At 34.8% G+C, this 27,898-nt stretch overlaps 1 protein-coding gene across 3 annotated transcripts in view; it reads right to left on the reverse strand.

Moving 5' to 3' along the window:
- LOC150108216 (pleckstrin homology domain-containing family A member 3-like) overlaps positions 1 to 27,898 on the reverse strand; it is a 141,293-nt gene that overhangs the window by 34,875 nt on the left and 78,520 nt on the right. For all 3 annotated transcript variants that reach the window (XM_090415662.1, XM_090415663.1, XM_090415666.1), the window contains exon 5: positions 6,458 to 6,582. In XM_090415662.1, coding sequence (XP_090271788.1) covers positions 6,458 to 6,582 — 125 coding nt within the window. The remainder of the gene's footprint in view (positions 1 to 6,457; positions 6,583 to 27,898) is intronic.

The raw sequence follows: 27,898 nt of genomic DNA on the forward strand, positions 1-27,898 counted from the left end.
AGTTTTCGATAGATTCTAAAGCAAGTGTAATGTTTATATTTTTGTCTTGAAGCATTTTACTCACAGGGTTTATTCTGTTAAGTAAACCATGCCAAGTTATAAAAGAGCAAATAAATTTGTACTCCTTTATTTTAGCACATAATGTTTGTGCTTCATGCTAAGTTTCTTTATTAAAATTTTCATTATTTAAAATTTCAAAAAGTGCATCGTAAATTTCTCCTAACTGATATCGTAGAGGGCAGATTGCATTAATTTTACTTTCCCATCATTTCTGATGGCTGTTTCAATGTTAATTTTTTTACGAACTTTAAAAGGATTGCCCAACGTTTGTAAGAGAATGAAAAAAAATTGTATGTTTCTTGAATAATTGCAAAGAAACTAATTGTATCTGCATTCACTTTGGCTGCATCGTTAATGATTAAATTTAGATTATGAGCAGCACATGGCACTTAAAAAGCTTGAGGAATTTTGTTCAAAAGCAAATTTTGGAGCCCACATTTTTCCCTTTTATATTTGCCCCATTGTCATACCCTTGACCTCGCATGTCTTCAATTGGAATGTTCTATTTTTCCAGTTGTTCCATTATTGTTGCAAATAAACCACATCCTGTGGAATATGATATATCTGCAAAACCTAAAAAGTTTTCCCTGATCTTGACAATTTCCATTGTCACAGGAAACAAAGCGAATGATAATGGTCATTTGTTCTATGTTCTGTTTTACTTGCATCAGGTGTGCAGTCTAAAATTATGGAATAATATTTAGATTTTCGAATTGATAATAAAATTGTATCCCTGATTGCATTACTTAGTTTCCAATGTTTCATTTTGACTGTCTTTGTTGTAGGGCCTTTTCAACATGATTTTCCATAATGGGATCAAACTTCGCAAATGGTTCGACTAATTTTAAAAAATTGCCGTTATCCCTTTCATATAATTTATCAGATGATCTGCGAAAAGCTAAATTTTGGCTACCAAGGAATTTTATAATTTCAATCAAGCGTTCTAAAACACTCGTCCAATGTTTCTTTTCCATTTCATGCATGCTTTGAGCCTTCCATTTTAAGAAATTTTTCATGTAAGTTAAACTAGTCTCATGTCTATGCAAAGTTGTACTTACATTTCTCCAATAATTAAAACCTTCTATAAGACTACTTGGTGCGAAAAGTTTGCAACAAAAGCAAAAAACAGAATTTAAAGTTTCGGAATAAATGAGCCATATTCTTGGCACGAGCTCCCCGTTTTCCATTTTTCTGTTATAATACATGTCGCCAATTTACGACCATGTGTATCTCTGGGATATATAATATTTTTCTTTTGAACAGGCCCCATTTCAATTAAACAACTCGTAATTTTTCATCAATATTTCCCCATTCACCTGGATCTTCTAAATTTACAGAGACTAACAATGTGTTAGTTTCGTGGTCAACTACAACTAAATCTTCTCCTAACTGTTTTTCACTTAAATCATGCGTCTTGTTATCTTGTTCAATAGTTGCAATAGTACTTTCATGCAAACTGGATGATGCGCACAGTTCTTCAACTCTGATTTCTGATGTATGGAGTTGGTTACAATTTGCATCAGAATATTTGAATATTTTAACAAATTTATTAAGAGCCCCAGTTTTTGTTTCTTAATATCTGCTTCTTTTGCGGCATGACGCTTATGATTTTGTGCACCGGATAATTTTTTTAAAATTTTTGATTCTATTTCTATTTTATACCCACAAGAAATTATTACACAACATGACACAGAGACGAAATAATAGTCCACACTGCGTTACTGTCAGTAGCCTGCTGAGATGAGTACCATATGACTGGTTAACTAGCAACAAATGTTTTGTACGAAAATTCGTTTCTGCACATAAAAAACGTTCACTGTTTCACTTTAGATAGACTGCAATAGACACAACATTCTGTAGGCATTTAGCCTGCTCTCGCTGCAAAATTGTAAAGCCGGCTGATCAAAGAGGTGGCAATATACAATTTTTTTAAATTTTTATTTGGTGTATCTGGCCTTATTTATTTTAATATTGATCATTCTAAGAATTTTTTGTTTTTATGATAAAAATTTTGTTTCTTAAAAATGAACTTATGAACCATGCCCCGGCGGCTGTGCCTGCATGCCCGCTTCAGCCAGCCCTGAATGTATATATATGTAGACACTGTTTTGGGGACAGAAGTATGGTGATTGGATAAGGTGACATATACATACTGTTTAAAAGGTTAATAAGGTGATACATTTTTTTTTCTACTTGTACATGAAAAATATATAACTTCTGCACTTGGTATCTTCTTGGGTTTGGTGTCCATTAATGAGACCTCAATAATCCGTATAGTGACTCTTCATAATGTTTTTGTATTATGGGACTGAGGTAATGATGCAAAGTCAACAAACTTTATGTACAAACAGACTAATTGTGAAGAATTTCACACTTATGTTTAGATATAGGATTAAAACAAGAATATAATTTCTTGTCAAGTATAATATGCACTGTACCAAGAGTGGAAACTTTTCAGAAAGACCAAAAGAAATAAGATATTTTCATTATTATCTAACAACTCTAGGACTCATCAAGGAAGGTCACACACAACCCACATACCCTGATGCTAATGGCATTTGTGTATAGATCTTGACCTTTTCCTATATTTATGTCTGTAGTGTGCTTGGTCCAGTTGGGCAACTTTCTCTTTTTAAATATATAATAATAAATTTTTATTTATCAAAAAATTTTTCTCTAGTATTAAGAGCATCCTCAGTATGAATTTTAAATTAAACAGGCAGAAGAGACAACTAGCAGACTCAATAACAAAAATGTGAGCTACATGCAAATAACAGAGTGCCTAAAATACATTAAGCACCGAAATGCATAATTTTATAATAAGAGATATATTATTTAAAAAAAAGGCTTTCATGAATTAAGGAGATGTTAAATCCCGTTCTATTTTATAGCCGGGTACGAAACTCGGGTCGAAATCCATCAACATCCATAGAGTTTCAATGCCGAAAAAACTATCTGCAGAACCAAGTATAAATGATCACTTGGGTAGTACAAAACCAGGCAACTCCATGCAAAGGTGGAGCAAGCTCCATCACTAACTTTAGTATTCTCTCATAATGTAAAACCCAGCTCTTAAGAGATGTATAAATACTGTTTTACATTATGAGAAGAGGTCACTACCCAGACCAGTTTCAACCTTTTTTGAGGTCTCATCAGTGAGTAGGTAGACCTGGAATATCAAGGTTTTAAGTGAACCGAAACTTACATACCTCTACTATCGAATTGCCGAAGTGGTGTACTGTATATTGTTAAATATTGTTAATTACAAAGATAATAAGCCGAAAGGCTATTTTACTAGCGAATTTGTTAATCAAGAGGGATTCCCTCTTAATTAACAAATTCGCTGGTAAAATAGCCTTTCGGCTTATTATCTTTGTAAAGGCTTTCATGATTAAGTCTTCTGGTTGTCTTATGCACCAATTTAATGTAATGAGAGAGAGCTATATGTACAAATTGACCCAAGAATATATAATTGAAACATGAAATAAAAACATATATTTAATGAAATAAAAACATATAGAAGCAATCTACATACAGATTGCTCCTGTTTGTAGCTACTAATCCTAATGTCAATGTGGTCACAAGTGAACAAGCTATTGGCAGAAATTTTCAATGTTAAATTATTCCTTGGTTCAAGACTGCTTGAAGAAATTTTTTTTTGTTGTTCTTGCACTGTTTTTAACAGTAGAATGATTTGAAACAATAATTTGTTTTCTTAAGTTTTCTTAGCAGGATAAAACTGAATTTTAGAGCAGGATAAAACTGAATTTCATATTGAAAAGAATAACATGTAAGAAAGTTTTAAAGCAAATAAAAGTTGAATAGCTCTCAGATGTGAACTGTAGACTAAAATACACAAAGATTATTGAAAAAAAATAAAAGAGTTTGAGAACAGGAACGAAACCTTGGAGATTCAGTGGCAAGCCTTGAAGAAAACCCTGATTGATTCAGCCAGAGAGGCATGTGGTGAGGTTGTCTGTAAGGATAAAAAAATCAGAACTCTCTGGTGGGCACAGGAAGTTTAAAGAGGCAGTGAAGGAAAAGAAGAAAGCATATCAAAAGTTCCTGGCAAATAAGTCAGCTTGTGCTCTTAGAGAATACAGAGACAAATGCAAGAATGCTAAACACTGTAAAAAGCTAAACAAAAGTCATGGGAAGACTTTGGAAAGAATATAGAAAATAAATATCAAGAAGGTGGCAAAATATTCTGGAGGTTGTTGAAGAAGCTTAGGACTAGAGGAAAGAATGCTGTAAAAGGAGTTACAGATGATAAAGGTGACATGAAAATGGGAGAAAAAGATATCCTCGAAGTATGGAGTAATCACTCTGAAAAACTGCTAAATGAAACAAGCAGTGATGACAGCACAGTGGTAAAAAACACTGACCATGCACACAGTCAGGAATACATATCCATACTTGAAGTAGAAAAAGCCATCAGAGGCTTGAAATGGAAAAAGGCAGCAGTAGATGACCAGAAATGCTGAAGTATAGTGGTATAAAAGTGTTACAGTGGCTGCACTGCATAGTTCAGAAGGCCTGGACAGAGGGACGAATTCCTGATGATTGGAGTAGAGATCTAATAGTACCCATATATAAAAAGGGAAATAAAACTGAATGTGAGAATTACAAAGGTATTTCCCTACTGAATGTTCCAGGCAAGATCTATGCAAGTATACTTGAGAAATGGTTGAGAAGAATTGTGGAGAAGAGCTTGGTGAAGAACAAGCTGGATTCAGGCCAAACAGAGACAGTCAGGATCAGATCTTCACTTTACTACAAACAGTTGAGAAATCATGGGAATATAACAGAGATCTGTATTTAAGTTTTGTCGATCTATAAAAAAAGCATATGACAAGGTGCCAAGAGAGAAGCTATTCAATATGCTACAGTTATATGGTGTCAATGGGGCATTATATCAAGCAATACTTAGTCTTAATTTGAGTTGTAAGTCAGCAGTTAGAATTGATGGAAGTACAGGAAGATGGTTTAACATTAAATCTGATGTGAGACAGGGATGTACATTATCCCCTCTGTTATTCATTATCTATATTCTATATGGATCACATTATGTAGGAAAGTGATATTAAACATGATGTCATAATTGGAGATGTTAATGTCAGCTCTTTGCTTTATGCAGACGATGTTATAATTCTAAATAAATCCGCTACAAGTCTGCAAGATTCTCTGACTAAATTGAATAGCCGTTGTAATAGATATGGTATGAAGTTCAGCAATAAAAAGACAAAGACAATGAAAATAGGCAGTATCGTTGAAAATGTCAACTGTGTTGTGAAAGGAGAACATGTGGAACAAGTAAAACATTTCAGCTACTTAGGCATGATTTTTAGTGAAGATAGTAAATTAAATATGGAAATAGACAACATAATGCAAAGCTGGTATGATGGGAAGTCAATTGAATAAATTCATATGGAATAAGAGAGAAATTAGCCGGAACACTAAATTAGCTGTATACAAGACAGTGTTCAAACCAGTTTTAACTTATGGATCTGAGAGCTGGGTCAGAAGTAAAACACTTGACCTAAGACTAGAGACTGCAGATATGAGAGTTCTGAGAAAGATTAGAGGCGTGAACAGATGACATCAATGGTAATATCATATTGAAAATGAGGATATTAGGAAAGAACTTGACATTGTCAGCATCCAGGAATGCGTTAGCAGAGCTAATCTCAGGTGGTATGGTCACTTAAACAGAAAGGGCGAGGAAAGATTAGCAAAACAAGTGTTCTCTGCCAGGTTGGCAGGAAAACGATCCAAAGGGAGACCAAGATATAGGTGGATTGATATGGTAAAAAGTGTCTTAGACAAAAAAAATATAAGATCTGATAATGTTGGAATCTTGACAAGTAACAGACTGTTTTGGAGGAAAATTGTAGATAAGAAGTTAGTAATGATGTAATTTTTTTCATGTAGTACTATCATATCCTGTACACCCCTTGAGGATACATGTCATGAATTTGACGATGATGATGATGAAGTTTTCCTAGAGTTGATTATTTTAATGGATAAACGTATGCCTATAAGCTCATATACCAGGAAACCTCTAGGTATATTTTCTACTATACCAGAAAATTATTATAAAGTGCACTGTTTTATAATTGTATACAGGCATTTCTTTGCATTTTTATTTTTAAAAAAAAAAAAAACAGAAAATCTGCTTCAGCAAGAAGAGTATTTTGACACATTCAACTGATATCATCATGCTCCGTTATAAAACATGCAAGACTTGTATGTATCCAATTTCAAGATTTGAAAATATAGTTACCCTATTTTATTAATGTGAATATTAATAAAGAGAGAGGTAGAATTATTGCATACTATTATTACAGCAAATTTATTATATATTATTAGAGCAGAGAAAGAATTATTACATACTTACACCCATATCTGGTTTTGTGTCATCTGTAACTACCGATCTGATTGTATGAATTTGTTGCATAAGCAGGTCACAGTAAAGTCTGAGTTCTGACTTTTTGAGCTTCAAATTATTGGTTTCTTTTTCATCTAGATATTCACATGAATATTTAATATTATATATTATATACAAATTATTTTAAGTCAAATACTGTTAGCTGTCATGATAGCAAACACCTTTTATAAACTCTACAGCAAAATCTATTATAAAAAATTAATTTGCTATAAAAAATTCTATGGAGTCTCACAAGTACAATGCTATTCTAAAAGAAATTCCCTATACCAAACTATTCCAGTGGACCCCATGAGTTCACTGTAGTGAGAGTAAAAAATATGAAAATAGATATTTGCAAAAAACTAGCTGATTCAAAATTATAACTCAATATACAGAGTCATTCAAATGTAACTTAATACTTTTCAGGGTTTAGCATTTGATGTATAGTCAACAAAGCATAATGAATTGTATTAGAAGGTAGATGCATATGCATCAAGTGTCCTATAAACTGATTATTAGTTTATGGTAAATAACTACTATGCACTCTAACCAAATAGATGACATTTAATGTGATAGAAAAACAGGTGTACATAATTTAGTATGAAGATCAAAGTCTATAATGAATTCAATGAAAATTCCACAGCAATATAACAAGGAATCTCTGGTAACCATCTACTCAGAGAGGAAATTTTTTTTTTTTTTTTTTTCCAATCATTGTTGAAAAAAAAAAAGTACTACACTATATATGGTTTTGATCTAGCTAAAAATGTGAGGATATTCTTTGTTTATGTTATAGTAAACTAGATTATTTTCTAGAGCCCAAACATTATGGATTGTTCAATCTACATTGCAATACTACAGTATACCAATAACACTATAGTGCAATGAAAAAAAAACTTGTTAACTTTTGATTTGATTGTTGTTCCAAAGGACAGCAGCAGAAAAATGTGAGAAGAGAAAGAAAATCTCCAAATAATGTACTGTATTTGGAGGTGAAATGTAACTTGAAGATAGTTTGTCAAACATATTAAGAGCCTGGAGGAAATATCTGTAGAAAATGGATGTCTGTGTGAAAAAGTGCAGAGTGAAACTAGCAAAAGAGATGAATCAGAAATCTATTTACTGTCTTCTGCACAGTGAAGAATAGGAAACTCTTACAGGGTATACCATGTATTCAATGAATGGAGAGATCTGTGATTTGAACTGTTAAAAGTTGTTCGGAGTTTAAGTAATGCCAGAAGCAATAGAAAAAGAAAAAAAAACACTCTTGAATGCTGAGGAGGTGTTAAAAAAAAAGAAAAAAAGGAGTGGGTTATCGTATCTTCTTTGTGATTGGCAAACTGCAAGTGATATAATCAATTAAAGAAAATTCTTTAATGGTGTACACAGGTTTGATCATGGAATATATAAAGTAGAAATAACTTTATTTTCATCCTAATTCTTATATCTATAATAATTAACCCTGTGGAGGTCACAGTCAAAAAAATTTCAGCATATAGGTCGGGTGTATCTGAAAGATACATTCATTACTAGTATGTGCTAAAATGTGATAAAACTTAAAAAAAAAACTGCAAATATAATACATGATGGTTTATTTATTTTCAGTTACAGTCTAGAAATTATTGAACAAAGAAAAAACCACAACTAAACCAATATTATACTGACATCAGAGTTTGCGGTATCTCTCAGATACAATTTGCTAGCAAATATCACTTTCACATTCGACTTGAGTAACAAAATCGCTGAATCTTCAACATTTGCTGGATTATCCAATCGATATATTTTTCCAGCCATTTTCAACGGTAAATAAAAAAAAACAACTAAAGCAATACTATACTGACATCAGAGGTCGTGGTATCTCTCAGATACAATTTACTATGAAATATCACACACCTTTACATGTTAAACTAAAACTGACCGCATAAATAGTGTGGAATATCACTCGTAATATATGCATGTGCAGCTATTCATGACCTCCAAGCTATACACTGGATATGTATAAGAATATTTATATTAAACAATTTGTTTGTATCTGTCAGATCAGCCGTGACCTCCGCAGGGTTAAGAAAATTGACACCTAAAAAACGTAACATACATAATAAAAGGAATACTGATTATACAAGCTAACCTCAAGGATAGCAGATTGTGTGTTTCAGTAAGCATAAATGCGAAGAAGTTGTTCTAAAGGACAGCAGTAAAAGAATGAGAGAAGAGAAAGAAGGAGAATAACCTCAAGGGTCACTTAATGGTCAAAGCGAAATAACTGGAAAGAGATTTCTATGTGAGCTTAAAAGGAATGCAGAGAACCCACTGAGACTTCTGACCTAATGTCCAATCCTCATCTTCTCTGGGATTTAGCAGACCAAATTTTATTCTGCATTGTTTTCAACCTAAAGATAATGATGAGACAACAAGATTATTAGTGAGTTACTGGAACAAACAAAACTCAGCATTAGTGGAATTCAAGATATGTACCATTAATGTAAGAAATATCAGTGAAAAAGAAGTCAAGCTGACAGAATTAGAGAAGTAATACTGATATAATTGATGTTACTGAAACAAAGACACAAGTGAGAATTACTCTAATTAATAATAAATACAAGTATCTTATGGTATTCAACACTGAAAACACAAAGTTAATCTTCTGAGATGGCAGGCAATTTCAAACAGAATGATGTGGGCAAGCCTCAATTATGTGAGGTTACAGTCAAGATGTGGCCAAATCACCCTTATAAAGAGGGAAAATAACTTCCCTATCTTTACTAGATAGCATGTTTTTTAACATCTAAGTAATGCTTTGAGCTATTTTGCCGACTTTTGCAATATGCCTCTGAACTTCAATTCTCATTCCACGATTACCCACCCCCCCCAAGTCCCTAGCCTCATCAATTTCCTGCAATCTAGTATCATCAATGTGATACACAGTATGCAACATTTTCAACACAAAGTGCATAACTTTACATTTTGCAACATTAAATTCACAATCATTATCCTTTGGCACACAATGTCAATTTATTTAAGTTATCCTGCAGGATCTATACATCACCTTTATCAACTATAGTCCTCACAAGTTTTGGATGATCAACAAACCACTGAATATCTCCCCCCCCCCCTAATCTTTCCCTATATCATTGATATACAAATTAAAGAGAAGTTATTCAAAATCCTGAGGTACTCCACTAGTCATTCTCATTCTTCTAGATTCCACTCCACCATATAATACAGACAAATCAGCCTTCAGAACACTCGCAATTTACAGACAAAAAATACTATTGTTGTGATGATGGGTGATAGATGGCGTTGATGGTAGTAGTATTGTAGTTGGAGAATTAAGTAGTAGTGGAGAGAATGAGATGTATTTAGTGATGTAGAATAGTGTGTCCTCCCACAATGAGCCCTTGCACTCCCTGGAGGTGTCAAGTAATAATATGGTGGAGTGGAATTATAGAGTATCTAGTTTCATATCCATTCTCATTTACCCCCTTTTGTAATAAGGGAGACAACATTAACAGCAGTGTTCACACTGCAATACCGTGTAAGTACTGTTCCAAGAGAGAAGAAACTAAGACTAAATTATTATTATTATTATTCGTGACACCTCCAAGCAGTCTGAAGAGACTCACTGCGGGAGGACGCCATTGTACAACTCTCCTTCTCCACCATTACACCATCAATTATCATCTGAATTGTCTAGATAACATTCTTATATCATTTCCAAGAATATATAAATCAATATAATAAGAACTGGAGTGGTTGAGAAAGCAACCAAGACATCAGTAACTTGCTCAATATACACATCACCTCACTATTAATAATGAGATGTTAAATCTACTGCCACTGGAACAAAACTATATGTTTTTATCTATGTCTTTGTTTTGCATTTTTTTTTTTTTACTATGAAATATCCTAATACAGGCAAACCTTTGCTTAACGCGATTAATTAATCCATCAATTAATGTGCACTAAGCAAAGTCGCTTTAAGCGAATGCAATAAACCAGGGGTTGGCAACCGGCAGCCTGTATGTGGCCCAAACATGCATTTTTGGCGGCCCATAAAAGGTTGACCATACTTACATGGCATGTTGAATTATTTAAATAATACATTTTATAATATGAATAATGAATTAAAAATAATTTCATACCTATAGTTTGTGATATTGTTATTAGTAGGAATATTGTTATTATGTGACACCTCCAGGGAGTCCAAAGACTAATCGAGGGAGAGTGTGCCAACAGCACTGAACGATTAATCCCAACTGTAAAAATGTAAAATTACAGATGAAGGAAGAAGGGTTAATGATGCTGTTATGAAAACATAAGTGTTGATGTTATTAAAGAATATAATATCAGAAGTCATTACGAGAATCAACATGAAAGCCAATAGAAGGATTTGAACTGTGAACTTTGAAAAAATCAAATTAATAAATTACAAGTTTCTTTGACTGCTCAGTAAAACATATTTAAGATGCAAAGTATTCATAATGAATCCATTGTTCATGCTAAACTTGCAGCCCAATTATTAAAAATAAAAGTTGAATGTGGCCCGTGAGTCTGAAAAGGTTGCCGACCCCTGCAATAAACAATAGAAATATTAATTCATCCCATCAGTTAGCGTAAATTTAGAAAAAAATTACATTATAAGCTATATTTGAGGATAAAATCATCAAAGTTAATAAAAATCAACTGCTTAAATTTTTATTTAATGTCTGAACATTTGATTGAGCTACTTTTTTACAAAAAAATTAAGTAAAGATGTTTGAATCGTGCTTGACTTTTCATCTTGTCATGCAATTTGCGACAGCTGGCGAACGCTTTATCAAGATTTTGGCAGACTTTGAAGCTTCATTCCATATCATCTTTATTATCCAGTTCATTAAATCCAAGTTCTTTTCCAATTGTGACGATTTCTTCAAAATATTAGATAGTGGATTTCACGCATGATAAACTAACATAAGCTTAAGTTTAAAGTTGCCTTCTGCATAGCCGCCTAATAAGAGCATAAGACAATCTTTAGATACTTTGTATTCTCGTTGAGATGCTTCAGTTATGGCTAGGAAAGTTTTTATTCACATATTATAAAAGAGACAAATTTCATCGACGGTGAATATTTCACCCTCCTGAATTATCTTTTGCAATTCTTCACGAAACTTGGTCACAGAATCTTATCAGCACTAGCAGATTCCCCAGTTATTCTTAACGTTATGCAGTCTAGTTTGAGTTTTAAAATGGTCAAACTATCCTAAACTATCAGTAAAACTTTCACATTCCTCTTGAAATTTGGTCTCTTTCAATGAGGTAAAAATATAGAGAGCTTTTGCCTGAATATTTCCTGTACTAAGAGGTATTCTTTTTTGGTTATAAACCTCAATCCAGAGTGATAGAAGATACTCCATCTCGATCAGTAAATGGCTTCTATTTCAGGTGATCTGTATGCTTAAAGAAGCAGTAGCAACTTTTCCTTGTTCTTTGTATCCTTTGCTCTTATTTAATATAGTCCAAAATGTAGACTTGCTGTATCCCAGGTCTCACACAATCATTGTATTACTAGTGCTACTTTCATGTCTCTTAATGCTTCCAGCTTTTCGGCTTGCTACAGATTGGCGACAAAAAATTTCGCATAACATAAAAAAAAAACGTGTTAACTGAGTAATCATTCGCGTAAAGCAGGAAATGGTATCATTTCACTCAATCGTGCTAACTAATTATCGCACATATCAAATTTGCATTAAGCGGGGTTTTCCTGTAATGTTATTTACCTTGCTTGTTTGTAAAGTTGCATTTATATAACTGCGTTTGAGCCTTCTGAGTTTTTTTATTATTATTTTTATTTTTATTCAAATAATTATAATTTTATTATAATTATTTGAATGTATTTTTAATTGTGGTTACAGCTGAGTGTTTATTTTATGTTATTTATATATACTGACAGAGTGTGTCATATAACAATGGATATAGTACGTTCTTTGAATTTGACAAGAAAAATTTTGTTCGATGTAATGCCTGTAAAATGTATGCATAAGCAAATGTGAGTAGTTTGTGAGAAAAAGGAGATGGTAATTGAATATGTCAGAAATAGGTGGGTTAAGGAATGTACAGATGTTGAGCGCAAATGGGATTTCAAATCAGGGAACAAATTGCAACAGGTACTGACACTTGCTGGAAGAAATGTGAACATAATGAAGATGATAAAAGTGTAAGATGGTGATAATGGTATGAAATGTGAGAAAGGTGATACAAATGTAATAAGAGAGAGCACAGTGTTAGAAATTATGCAGCTTGACAAGTGCTTCAGAATGCCATAAGGGAGTCACAGATAAGACTACAAAAGCACTTGACGAATAGCATATAAGGTAAGAAAGGAAATTAAACATGTCAAAAAGTAAAGGAAGATACAAAAAAAGGAAAGCAGAAACGGAAGAAAAAAAAAGATACCGTTATATATGGTGATTCCAATTGATTCTCACAACTATCACTGCACAATCTCTCCACATACACAGTGTATTTTTGCTATCTATTTGAATATCTTGAGTAAAGACATAAACCATAATCTACACTCGTATAACAATATCACAACTTCCTTCCTCTAAAAAGTGAAGCTTTTTTTTAAGCACCAACTGGCCAAGACAGTGCAATCATATCAACCATCTTACACTGAGTTCCTCTTACTTATGGATCACTTGCCCACAGCACTGATTTTTATTTATTTTTTTGAATGCAATTCCCACCCATTAAAGACTGTTAGTATCATGAATGCGCTAAACAATTTTTTTTTCTATTTTTATTAATTTATATTATTATTATTATTATTATCTAAGGCCTCCAAGGAGTCAAGGACTCATCGAGGGAGGCTATAAATCACCCAAACCAGCTGTCATACCTTCCCTTAAATTCATTCACACTACATGCACTCACTACCCCTAAAGGCAAACATATTCCATTCAATCACTCTGGGAGAAAAACACAGCTCTTACTCCTTTCTTGACTGCAAATAAATTTAACTTTGCGGTATGACAGAGAAGAGTTTAGAAGGAGGGCCATAATCGCAAATGACTTTATGCGCAGGTTATACAGACGGTGTCGTGTGGAGTGAGTTTGATGGGTGAAAGAATTTGTACAAGATGGATAGCTTACATTATTATTATTATTTGACACCTCCAGGGAGTCCAAAAACTCATCGAGGGAGAGTGTGCCAACAGCATCGAACGATTGGTCCGCTTCCAACTACTAACTGCTCAAACTTACTTAACTGAGCCATTAGTAGCAGAGGCTCTACCAATCGACCAACCTTTGCCGGCAATTTACATTTGAATAGATTTGGTGTGCAAAATCAGGGTAACTAGAACTGTTAAGGAGAGGAGGAAGTGGATTTGCAGACATCAGTGAGGCAGTTGAGTGTAAGAATGTTTATAATGTGCCCGAGCCAGTATGAAGGACAAGAAATCAGAATGGGATAGTTAACCCATTGTTAGATCTGAAACGGGCAACCTCATTCTAAATGACATCACCTTTCCAGAGTCTAACAGAAGATATCCATTAAATGAGCATACTTATCATTTTGGCACAATTGAACTATGTCTTAAAAGAAATAACAACTGGCAAATTAGAATAAGAACTATTTGTATTGTAGTTAGTGTGTTTATACTTTAATGTAAATGTAAGTCAACAAAAAAGGGCTCGCATGAGAGTGATTATCAGTGAATTTCTACACGTGAAAGAATGCCAACAATTCGGTAAGAAGGGGACAAAGGTCACCCAATACTACAATAGCAGCGTAAGCGTCCGTGGGTGCTACCTCTAAGAAAACATCAAGACGCATACATTCCCGGAATTGGAAAGCCCCGTATGAAGAACGGTGAGGTCACCCAGTCGGGGACGAATCAGAAGGGCAAAAGGAGAGGTCAAACTCGGAAAGGTGGCACTCTTGGGGAGCGTATAAAACCTGCAACACAGAATTGAACCCCCCCCCCATTTTGTTTGTTCCTGTATTCTGTGTGCTTTGAGCGGCCATCGTGATTCAGTTCTTATCTTTAAGAGCTGATCTCTGAGAAATCCCAGTATGGCACTGCCACAGAGCACGGCAAATTTTGAACGTAGGCCATCGGTAAGGAATAACATTGACGTAAATCCTTAGTAAAGAAACCGAGCACCTTATCCAGGAAGAGCACGTGATTCCCACGTGGCAACAGAACCAAGGTAGCCAGAACTTCGTAAGAAAGAAGGATGCAGAAAATCCCGAAAGAACCTGAGATAGTGTAGATAAGTACTTTTACATATTCTAGCCCTTTAGAGAACTTGACTAACAGAAACGGAAGAAAGTTAACTCGAAATTTATGATAAAGATAAGCATGAAGAATTATTATATGTGTGAATGACTCTAAACCATTAGACTGAATTCTGAGAACTATTTACTGGAGATTCTGTCGTGACCTACTTGAGGGAGATTAATAATGTACCAAATACCTAGCTGGCTCCTATTAAGTTGTAAACCATATAATTGATAAGTTAAAGAAATAGTATTGTAAAGATTAAGAAATCCGTGTCTATCTAAGAATGAGAGAGTGAGAGAAACGTAAGAGTTTTAATCTAGCATTAATGTCAACTTTATCTTTGTATTGTAATTAATTATGAATTCATTAAATTTGTATGTTACCATTCATGCTTGTTTTTCTGACCATGTTGACTGACCTAGACCCTTCATAAAAATACGAACCTGGTGATCATATACATGCGCGGGGATATCCTAAGTAAGAAAGGAAAGGGGCGCACGACTGCAAAGAGACTAGAAAACCTATGGCTTCTGATTTCAAGCGAATTATTTTAGTAGCATCTGATACTCTATAACCATCCTTAGGCTGAGTTTGACTCTGTCCTTAAAGCCCAGGCTGGTGCAGGAAATAAATTTGTCTGAGCGAATGTGGATGACTTACAGAGATCAGGGAATAGATATTTTCTGGGGGGCACAAAATTTAGAAATTGTCAGGTAAGCAGTAAGATCATATACTCAAGATAGCAGACAGAGGCCAACATATGTAATAAGGTAAAGGAAAGAGTAGTGACCACTAAATCAAATAGCATTATACAAAGGGGAGATAAAAACCAGACGTAACACCATTCTGATGTCCCAACGCCTATCTTGATAATGCATCAAGATAGGGGTGGGACAAATGAACCTCTGTATTTCATGTATACAATTGCCAGGAGTATTAAGAACAAGAAGGAAGAATTTTTGGCCTTGGTTGTCTCTTCCTGGCGACAGGTTATCGGCATTAGTGAAACATGGCTGACAAAAGATGATATAGTTAGTTGGATAGAATGTGTAGGATGTAGTGTGTTCAGGAGGGACAGAGAGAATAAAATGGGGGGGGGGGGGGTTATTGATGATAGCTGATGAACTGCAACCAAGGAGAATAGAAGTTGTATTGCAGGATAGTGAAGAGCTAATTTGAGGCTAACGGAACAAAATGTACAGTTGGGTGCTGCTATAGACCAGATGATGGAACAGATGGTGGAGATAGTATGCATAGGCAAATTGATGAAATGAGTGGAAGGAGGGTAATTGTTATTATGGGGGATTTCAACTATGGTAACACTGATTGGAAGGAGGAGAGGACACATGTGAGGAAGGAGGATTTTATCCAATTACTGAGGGATAACTAACTGAGACAGCATGTAATGGAAAATAATAGGGGTTCGAGAGTGCTTGACCTAGTAATAGCATCTGAGAATTTGACTGTAATGAATATGACCATGTTGCCACCTATTGGTGAGAGTGATCATAGGGTCTTGACCTGGGAGGTGGCTAAATGTGTGAAATTTTTGATTAAGACAGGGTACATGTGGAATTACTGTGCTGGCAAGTATGACAACCTTAGGAGATTCCTTGGTTCAGTGCCATGGCACTGAACCAAGGGCTGGATGTTGATAGGGCATGGGGAGTGGTCAGGGAGCATTTGCAGGAGGTTATGGCTAACTGTATACCTAGAGTCCGAATAGTAAATCAAGTAGGGGTTAAATGGATGAATAACACCATTAAATTTGAGTTGCAGAAAAAGAAACAACTGTGGAAGGAATTTAAGGAGAAAGGTGACCCGCGGGCACATGAAAGGTATAAAGCACAGGCCAGAAAGGTAACGAGTGTGGTGAGAAAAGCAAAAATGGATTATGAAAGGAAATTAGCCATGCATGCTAAAGAGAATCCCAAGCAGTTCTTTCAATATGCTGCTAGTAAAAGAAAAACTGTACAAGGCAGAATGATTTTAAGGAACGGCGATGGTAGGGAGGTCACTAAATCAGTCGATATAGTGGTATTACTGAGTGAGCACTTTGCAAGAGTATATCCAGAGTAAATTCAGGTGGTGACGTTGAAGGAATGAAGGAACCATTAGTTTATATGGGAATTGTGGTGAATGAAGCAGAGGTGAATAGTATTACAGAATCTTGATTTTAATACATCTGTGGGATTGGATGGTATATCAGCATGGGTCTTACGTGAAGTGGCTAAAGAATTGTCAGTGCCCTTGACCTTATTGTTTAATCTGAGTGTTGGGTCTGGTTTAGTCCCAAAGGGGTGGAAAGAGGGGAAAATATAAGGAGGACTGGAAAGTAATCAATTTTTTTAACTACATTTTTAATATAAATTTTATTAAAGAAAAAAATTAACATTATTCAATTATATAATCGCCATCATTAATTATAACCTTATTCCAATGATCTACTAAGTTTAGAATTCCTTTTTTGAAAAAAGTTTTTTCTTTGGAGGCAAAAAATGATATCAAACTCCTTTGTACATCATCTTGCAAACGGAAGGTTTTATTTCTTATGCTGTGTTCTAAGGACCTGAATAAGTGATAGTCATAGGGGCAATATCCGGCGAACATGGAGGATGTGGTAGAAGTTCCCGTCCTAACTGCCTAATTTTTTCTCAAGTCATTCTTGCAGAATGTGGTTTTACATTATCTTGCTGCAAAATTACTCCTTTTCGATTGACAAGCACAGGATGTTTGATTAACAATGCTTGATGTAGTCGCTTTAATTGTTCACAGTAGATGGCTGCTGTAATAGTCTTACATTGTTCCATGAATTTGTAATGAATAATTCCATGAATATCACACCAAACGGACAACAGAACCTTTTGTGGATGAAGTCGATCTTTAGGTGTTGGAATTGGAGTTTGATTTGGAGAATGCCACTGTTTTTCGTGTTTAATATTCTTATACAGTACCCATTTTTCGTCACCAGTTACGAGTCATTCCAAAAAGGGGTCATTTTGTTGTCTGGTCAACAATGAATTGCAAATCATCCGTCTCTGTGGTTTATTGTTGTCTGACAGTAGGAGAAAGTAGTCAAGGGAAAAATACAGGAATGGATTGATGAAAATGAGATACTGTATGGGGGACATCATGGTTTTGTGAAGGGTAGATCATGCCTCAGTAATTTGCTCAGGTTTTATAACACAGTGACGGATGAACTGGATAAGGGTAATGGGTTTATAGTTATACTGCTGGACCTGGCTAAGGCCTTTGACAAGATACCACATGGAAGTCTAATCCATAAACTGCAAGAAGTCTAAGCCATAAACTGCAATATATGGGAATGGATATAGGGTTGGTGAGATGGATAGGATGGTGGTTGATGGAGAGATACCAGAGAGTAGTTTACTCAGGAGTAGAGTCCAAAAGACGGCCTGTGACTAGTGGTGTGCCGCAGGGTTCTGTTCTTGGACCGCTGCTGTTTAATTTGTTCATTAATGATATAGGGAAGTATCTGAGAGGAATGGTTCATTTGTTCGCTGATGATGCTAAGTTGGGTAGGGCAATAGTGAATGCAGAAGGTGTCAAAATTTTACAGGATGATTTGGATAGATTGGAAGTTTGGACTAAGGAGAATGGATGTCAATTTAATGTGGCAAAATGTAAGGTTATGCATTTTGGGGTGAAAAGTTAGCAGCAGTATATCACATTGGTGGAACTGTACTCTAGAAGATCGATGAGGCCAGGGACTTGGGAGTGTTGGTGGATAGGGAGTTGAAGTTTAGAGGGCACATTGCAAAAGTGGCTAAATCAGCTCATCAAATCACTTGGATGCTGAAGAATACTTTGACGAGCAAAGATAAGCAAGTTATTGTTCCTCTGTATCGAGCCTTGATAAGACCCCATTTTGATTACTGTGCCCGGATCTGGTCACCTAGGTTTCTTCTTGATGGCGAGGAGGTTGAGAGAATCCAGAGGCGAGTGACCAAGATGATAGCAGGGCTATGGAATGAACCTTATGAAAACAGGTTGAAGATTTGTGGGTTTTGCAGAAATCGGTTGATAGGCAGAAAAGGAGAGATATGATTCAGACATTCAAATTGCTGAAGGGTTTCTATAGGATTAATTCAGAGGATATTTTTGAGAACAGGGTTGGTGGTGGGAGGACTAGGGTTTACATCCATGGAAGCTGGGCAAGAGTGTGGTTAGTAAGGGTGTTAGAGCTGGGTTTTTTACTTTTAGAGTGGTGAATGAGTGGAATAAGATGCTTGAGTCTGTTGTGGATGAGTTCAAGTGAATGAGTTCAAGGCAAAGTGTGATAGATACTGTGTGAATGTCAAATAGTTGTGATGAACATGATGTTTAGGACCTCCCTCGATGCATCTAAGGACTCCTTGGAGTTGCCTGTAATAATAATAATAATAATAAAAAACCTCCATGGATGCCTCTGTGTTCTCTCCCCACCTATAATGAAAAATTTCATCTGATGATATCCTATAATACACATTCAAAAGTTTATAGACCTCTATCATAACACCCCTTTTTCTCCTATTAACTAGTCTACAATCCACATACAATCTGTCCTCATAATCTAAATCCCATAATATGGATATAATCTTTGTAACTTTTCTTTGCACCCTTTTCACAGCTTCTTTATCCCCTTGAAATCTGGGACACCAAATCTATGCATAATAATCCAGGTGTGGTCTTATTAAAGCCTTATAAAGATATAAATGACTTCCTTATACTTAGATGTCAAGGTTTGCTTCAACATCGCAATTATCCACTGAGTTATATTTGTGACTTTTGCTAGGTGACATTTAAACTTCAAATTCCTAATTCACCAATACACCGAGATCCCTTGCCTCCACAGTTTCTTATTGCTGCATAATCCTGCTAATATAATATGCCACTGGAAATCTAATCATGCCAAAGTGCATAACTTTACACTTACTAACATTAAACTGCCAGCCATTTTCGTTTGCCCAAATTTCCAGCCTATTCAAATCATTTTGTAAGTGCTGTATATCAGTAGCATCTATTGCCTTGATACTGCCTATCTTCGCATCACCAGCAAACAACTGCACATCTGATGTTAGACTCTGCCTGATGTCATTAATGTACAGATTGAACAATAATGGCCCCCAAGGACTGAATCCTGAGGTACACCAATGGCCACATTAAATCTGGCGGATTCACACCCACTGTATAACTACTTTTTGATATCTGTCTGTCAACCATCCCCTGATCCAAGTCAAGAGTTTATATTCCAATCCCATATTCTCGTTTATGCAACAGCCTTTCGTATGGTATCCTATCAAATGCCTTAGAAAAATACAACATTATCATAGTGTATCCATTCGCTTTATCCAACTTGGCTGTAAGATTGTTATGAAATATGAGCAAATTGCTAAAACATGACCTTCCTTTAGTAAACCCATTCTGCTCCTTGCAGAGTATAGCTTGTTTGTCTACCCATTTCTGTATGCGAGTTCTTACCAACTTCTCTAAAATCTTGACTACCACGCCAGAGATACTGACAGGTTGGTAGTTAGACACATCAGTTTTTGCACCACCCTTGTACAATGGAACTATCATACATTCCTTCCATTCCTGAAGTATTTTTCCTGAGCAGACTTAAGTTATACATGTGAAAGGCCTAGCCAATTCAGTTGAACATTCCTTTAGCAAACGGGCTGATATTCCATCTCTCCCTATAGACAACTTTTTATCCAGGTTATGCAACAGCTCTTCAACCTAATTTTCATGAACCTCTAACTTTTCATCCAATGTAGCAGTAGCACTGTGCACCATGTTACATACACCTGGTTGATATATCTTAGTAAAGTGAGCACTCATTAACTGAACAATTTCATTAGTTTCCAACACTCGAGTACCATCTGCATTCAATAAAGTTATTCTTTTACATTCATTCTTTCTTTTGCTTGTGGCATAACGATAAAATTTTTTTGGATTGCCTTTAGTTTGCATGCCCAATTTCTTTTCATACTCCAATTTAGCTTTCAGTACAATACTCATTACTTTTCTGGCCTGAGCTTTATATATTTCATAACTCCTCTTACTCTTATTCTCACAATATTCTTTCCACGTCATCATCTTCTTTTTCTTGTGGATCTCTTGCTTAATAAGATTGCACATCCATTTCACTCTGAACTTATTTATTTTGTGAACACTAGGGATACATTCAGATACCACTTTATTTAAGCACTTTTTCAAAGATTCCCATGCATTGCTGACATTTTTCCCATTCAGTAACTGATACCATGGGACCAAAGATAGCATTCTCCTAAGTTGATCATAATTTCCAGCTTTGTAGTTCAGCATGTAACTACAAAGTTACATGCTGAACTTTGTTTTAATTGTAGCATCAATACAATTAGATACTTACCAAGAAAGCACAGCACGATCACTGTCTTCAATCAGCGGTAAAATAGCCATATTCCTAACAGACCCTTTCTGAAGCTATGAGCAAATCCAACACTCTTTGACCTCAAGTTCCTTCTTTCACATGCTGCTGGAGAAAATTGTCTCACAACAATTCGATAAATTCCTCTTCTTTCTTATCATGAAATTTCTCCTCATGAGATCTTCTATTCAATCAATGTTTGGAAAATTAAAGTCACCCATAATGATCATTCGTTTGGTACCCATAAGGCTAAATTGGCAATGCATTTCTTTGTCCTCTGCAACTGAGCGCAAGTATGTAGCAACATCCCACCATATATTTCATTCTGTTAACCTCCACTTCACACTAGAAGATAGACTCAAACTCATTGCTACATGGGACATTGTTATCATCATTGCTTTTTTGTGTTTCTACCCTAACTGGACTTAAGTCATCTGATATCATTAGTAGTACTCCTCCTCTTTTCTGTCATTCCTAAAAATAGTATACCCATTACACTCGATCCCACTTACTATATCTGATTCTGATAGCCATGTTTCACCAATGCCAACAATCTTAGGCCACATCGTATTCAATAAAGCAACGAACTCAACCTCATTGTTTCTAATGCTCCTGGCATTTGTGTGTAGACATAATAATTTACAACCTCGTCTATTCTTATAATTAGATATGTAATCTAATTTGGTCTTGTTCTAGAATTTTCTCTTTTCCATCCCCAGACATACTTAAAAGCTCTGAACCCAAAGCATATTTTTCCACCCCTTCACCACATACATAACCCTGTTCGAAGACATTCATATCTTTATCACGTTTGCATACCATAGCTGAACTTTCACGCACTTGATGATCTAGTTTCCTAGATGATCTAGACTCTCTGCATTACTTCTGGGGGACTGCAGTCCCCCAGAAGTAATTTCTCCAGGCTCCTGATGCCAAATGAAGTCAACTGGAGGCCATCCTTAACAAGTCTTTTCTGCCATCAAACACACTCCACACATCTAAAAACTCGCATCGATATCTTCTACACAGCTTGCATGTGAAATCATTTGCTATCATCACCCTCCTAAACTCAGTACTGTCATATCTGGATAGCAATCCTAAAATTTTTACTCTCTCTCATTTCTTTCTCACTTCTTCCTACAGACCTTTCATATCTTCTCTCATACTATATTTGTCACTACTTAAATTATTAGCACCTACCAGAATTACAATCTCTTTTACTTTTCTTTTTTGCTTTTCAATTACATCTGTCATATTTTCAATTTTTGTCCCCAGGAAACTAGAAGTGGTGACTACCTCGGTAAGCGCAAATTTTAAGATTGAGTCACCATACCACATCACCTCTTTTTTCTTAGATTTTAACTGACTTACCTTGTTGTTATTAATATTATGATTACCAAGTTCAGTACTTTCCTGTTCTTGTTCTGATCCTTTTTCTTATCATGTCTAAGTTTAGTCAAACTTTTTTCCCACCTTTCCCAATTCTCTGGTCGATTTTCTAATAATTTCTTTTAATCAAGATATTTCTAACGTCAACTTATCCTAGGATAAATCATCATCATCACTGCAGCAGTACTTTTGTTCATCAGGGCAAATGCTCTCCTCAGTAGTAAGAACTAGAGCTTTAGATAATGCCTTGTTAAGACGAGTTTTTCAGCGCCATTCTTAAAAGTAGTAAAAACTAATAATATTTCTGCAATTATGTTATAAAATGCTGTTGTATAATAATTATGCTAAAAAGCTACAATAATATACTAAAAATACACAATTAAATCTAAGAAAACACTTAATAAATCAACAAAATCACAGAACTTTCAGAAGCTTTCTAACAGCACATCTTTTCACCTGATAGTCTCAACACCAGATGACTATATGTATTTTTAAATTCATTTTATTCACTTAAATTCACCTCCTTAATGGTAGGGGCCAAACTAAGAGAGATAACCTGGTCCTCCAGGTTACCAGTTTGCATAAGGTTGGTTTCATTACCAAGTAAAACTTTTCTACAACTCAGACACTTCAACTGGAAAATTCATCAGACAGAAACAATGAAAAATGAACAAGAAAAGATAAAGACAAAATATCAGGAACAACATAACAACAAAGGAATCAGAATTGGTAAAACAACTAAAAACTAAAAATATTAATGTCACCATGATAACAGAAACAAAAAAGTAATTAAAGGGAACAAAAAATATAGATGGCTTTACTATGCTATATAGCGGAGTGGACCAACATATCATAGCTTTTAGTGATGTGGCCATTTTAATCAATAATAAATGGAAAATAGAATACGAAAGTACAACTTTGTAAATGATGAAATATATTATAACAAACAGAAGCTATTTAAATATCATAGGAGTACATGCTCCTGAAAAAGGCAGTTAAGCACCTCCGTAGCGCAATTGGAAGAACGACGGTCGGTACATTGTGCCCTTTGATTGGAAAAAGGCCTAAGTTCAATTCTCATCATGACGGGAGGAATCTTTATGTGGGCTTTTTTTCAATTGAAGATGACTTAGCCGATCTCATACGAAGGTAGCAGGGATTTTTCTCCCGGACACTTGGGTTTTTCATCCCACATACAGACAAATCGGCTTTCAGGACATGCAATTTACAGACAAAAAATACTGCTGGTGGTGGTGGGTGATAGATGGCAGTGGTGTAGATGATGATGATGGATGGTAGAGACTGTGTTGTAGAGTAGATGCCCTCCCTCGATAAGTCTTTGAACTCTTTGGAGGTGTCACGAAATAATAATAATAAAAAAGAGGATTTCAAACAATTTTATGAGGAACTACAAAAAACAGTTATATAAATGTAATAAAAATTATTATATAATAATAGTAGGAGATCTTAACACTGGAGTTGGAAATAATTCAATCCCAAATGTCTTAGGAAAATATGGAATAATTTGCATGAATAACATTTTGTTATTCATGCAATGTTGTTAAAACTATTAAGACTTCTGTACTTTCAGTAATTTTAAAATAACCAATACTTATTTTTAACAAAAAAGAATATAAATAAATATACTTGTAATGGCAGAGGAACAAGATCTGATTATATCATTACTAATCAGAAACTACCCTCCACGTGTGAGATGTGCATGTTCACAGAAGAAGTGAAATTTTTTCAGGTCATTATTTAGTAGTCTCTAAAATAGAAATACTAGTGAAATGGAGAATGTACGAAATAGAACAAATATACAAAGTATATCTATTAAAAGAAGAAAGCATTAGAATGCTATAACAATCACGATTAACAGATTACCTAAAAGAAGCCCAAATCAGTGAAAATATAGAAGAAGAAGAATGGAAAAGTTTAATAAAGTTAATCCATAAAGCAGCCTATAATAAATTTAGTTTAATCCTTTATCCAAGTGTGTGCAACACAAAGTTTGCGCCTGAAAGTATCTTCAGGACTTTGTATGTTCAAAAACATACAAAGGAAACAGAAGAAATATACAATATACATAGTACAGAAAGCTCACCAAGATTTTTGGAATAGATTTATTAATAAAACAGAAGAAGATATACATGGAAGACAAGACATAGCCTACAAAATATTAAAGAAATTAAACAATGAAGAAAAAGATACAGCACAAATCATCATTAATACAAGAGAAACAATAGATAGAACATTATAAGAATTTATGATATGACCCAAATTTAATAACGGAAAATAATAATGAAGAAATAAAAATAAAAGTATCAAAAAATAGAAAAACATGGGAATATAACAAAGATCTGTATTTAATAAATTTAGTTTAATCCTTTATCCAAGTGTGAGCAAACAAAGTTTGTGCCTGAAAGTATTTTCAGGATTGAGTTAAGGTGGTACAACACCAGGGCAACTCGTTGCAAAGGTGGAGCAAGCTACCAACACTCCTACCTCAGTATCTCCTATAATGCAAAACACATCTCCTTGCGGATATGTCTGATGTTATGCATTAAGGGAAGGGCCACTACCCAGACTAGTTTTGACCTTTATTGAGGTCTCTTCAGTGGGCGCCAGGCCCAAGTGGAGATATCAGGATCAGGAGAAGCATTAGCAGGTCATCTCTACCTATAGGAATTACCAATTGGTGTGCCACCCTCTTTTAATAATTTACTCTGGATTTAGAGAAAGATGTTGAAAGTTTATTTTTTACTTGGTTAGAGTATAATAAATTTAGTTTAATCCTTTATCCAAGTGTGAGCAAACACAGTTTGCGCCTGAAAGTATTTTCAGGACTGGGTTAAGGTGGTACAACACCAGGGCAACTCGTTGCAAAGGTTTCAACGTTGCAAAGGTTTCAGGTGCAAACTTTGTTTGCTCACACTTGGATAAAGGATTAAACTAAATTTATTATACTCTAACCAAGTGAAAAATAAACTTTCAACATCTTTCTCTAAATCCAGAGTAAATTATTAAAAAAGGGTGGCACACCAATTGGCAATTCCTATAGGTTGAGATGACCTGCTAATGCTTCTGCCTGATATCTCCACTTGGGCCTGGCTCCCACTGAAGAGACCTCAATAAAGGGCGAAACTAGTCTGGGTAATGGCCCTTCCCTTAATGCATAACATTAGACATATCCGCAAGGAGATGTGTTTTGCATTATAGGAGAAACTGAGGTAGGAGTGTTGGTATCTTGCTCCACCTTTGCAACGAGTTGCCCTGGTGTTGTACCACCTTAATCCAGTCCTGAAAATATTTTCAGGTGCAAACTTTGTTTGCTCACCTTGGATAAAGGATTAAACTAAATTTATTATACTCTAACCAAGTGAAAAATAAACTTTCAAAGATCTGTATTTAAGTTTTGTAGATCTAGAAAAGACATATGACAAGGTGCCAAGAGAAAACCTATTCAAAACAATAGTTATATGGGTCAATGGGGCATTATATCAAGCAATACTTAGTTATTTGAATCATAAGTCAGCAGTTAGAATTGACAAGGATGTGCATTATCCCCCTCTGTTATTCATTATCTATGTAGATCACATTAAAAAATAAAGTGGTATTAAACCTGAAATCAAAATTGGAGATGTTAATCTCAGCTCTTTACTGTATGTGGATGATGTTATACTTCTAAATAAATCTGGTATCCAAGTCTGCAAGACTCCCTGACTAAACTGAATTACTGTAATAATAAATTTGGTACAAAGGTCAACAATAACAAGTCAAAGACAATGAAAATAGACAGAAGCCTTGAAAATATCAACTGCATTGTGAATGGAGAACCTATAGAGCAAGTAAAACATTTCAACTACCTAGGCACAATTTTTAGTGAAGATGGTAAATTAAATATGGAAATAGACAACAGAATCAACAAAGCGGTATTAGGAAGTCAAATGAATAAATTTATATGGAATAAGAGAGAAATTAATCAAAACACTAAATTAGCTGTATACAAGACAGTGCTCAAACCAATTTTCACTTATGGATCTGAGAGCTGAGTTAGAAATAAAACACTTGACTAGAAGACCACAGATATGAGAGTTCTGAGAAAGATTAGGGGATGTGAACAGATGGCATCAATAGCAATATCATATTAAAAATGGGGATATTAGGAAAGAACTTGACATTGCCAGCATTCAGGAATGTGTTAGCAGATCCAATCTCAGGTGGTATGGTCACTTAAATAGAATGGAAGAGGAAGGATTTGCAAAAACAAGTGTTCTCTGCCAGGTTGGCAGGTAAAAGACCAAGAGGAAGACCAAGATATAGGTGGATTGATATGGTAAAAAGTGCCCTAGAAGATAGAAATATAAGATCTGATAATGTTGAAGTCTTGAAAGGTAACAGATTGATTTGGAGGAAAATTGTAGACAGGAAGTTAGTAATTATGCGAGTTTTCATGTAGTAGTACTACCATATCCTGTACACCCCTTGAGGGTGCATGTCAGGAATTTGATGATGAAAAATAGAAAATAATCAACCAGATTAGATGGCATAAATACAGAGCTTTGGAAATATGGAGGAGAATATTTACATCACAGATTCTTAAAATTAATAAATAACTGTTGGAGGAAATGCGAGGTTCTATCAGAAGGTTAAAAGCTTAGGTTATATCTATATTTAAGAAAGGAGACAGCGATGATTGTGGAAATTACAGAGGAATATGCTTATTAAATACAGGTTACAAAATTTGCAGTAAAATCCTTAATAAAAGAAATATTGCAAACAGAAGAACAAAATGACTTCAGATGTGGAAGATCGTATAGACTATATTTATGTGTTAAAACAAATTTTTGAAAAAAGACGAGAATTTAATTTAGACTCATATGGTCTTTATAGATTACGAGAAAGCTTTTGATAAAATACACAGAGGAAAAAATATGAATATAATGAAAAAACAAACAAGTATATCCGTTACATTTGGTACAAGCTATACAAAGTTTATATAAAGATACAAAAATACAGTTACAGTTAGATAATAAATTGAAAGAAGAGATCGAAATAAATCAGGGTGTCAGACAGGGATGTAGCTTATCTCCAACTCTATTCAATATACATATATATAGATGAGATGATTAAAATATGGAAACCAACAATAAAACAAAATATCCAGTTAACCAGAAGAACTGTCATCAATACAATGCTGTATGCAAATGACCAGATTATATTACAAGACAACGAAGATGACCTTCAAAATCATTTTAGAATTAAACAAAATAAGCCAACAATACAATTTAAAAATTTCACAAAAGAAAACAAAAGTCATGGCATTTAAAGGTCGGGATCATGTTA

This window comes from Typopeltis vanoorti, chromosome 3 (genome assembly GCF_054136105.1).
Source record: "Typopeltis vanoorti isolate ZY-2024b chromosome 3, IOZ_Tvanoo_1.0, whole genome shotgun sequence".
In the NCBI taxonomy this organism is placed as follows: domain Eukaryota; kingdom Metazoa; phylum Arthropoda; class Arachnida; order Uropygi; family Thelyphonidae; genus Typopeltis; species Typopeltis vanoorti.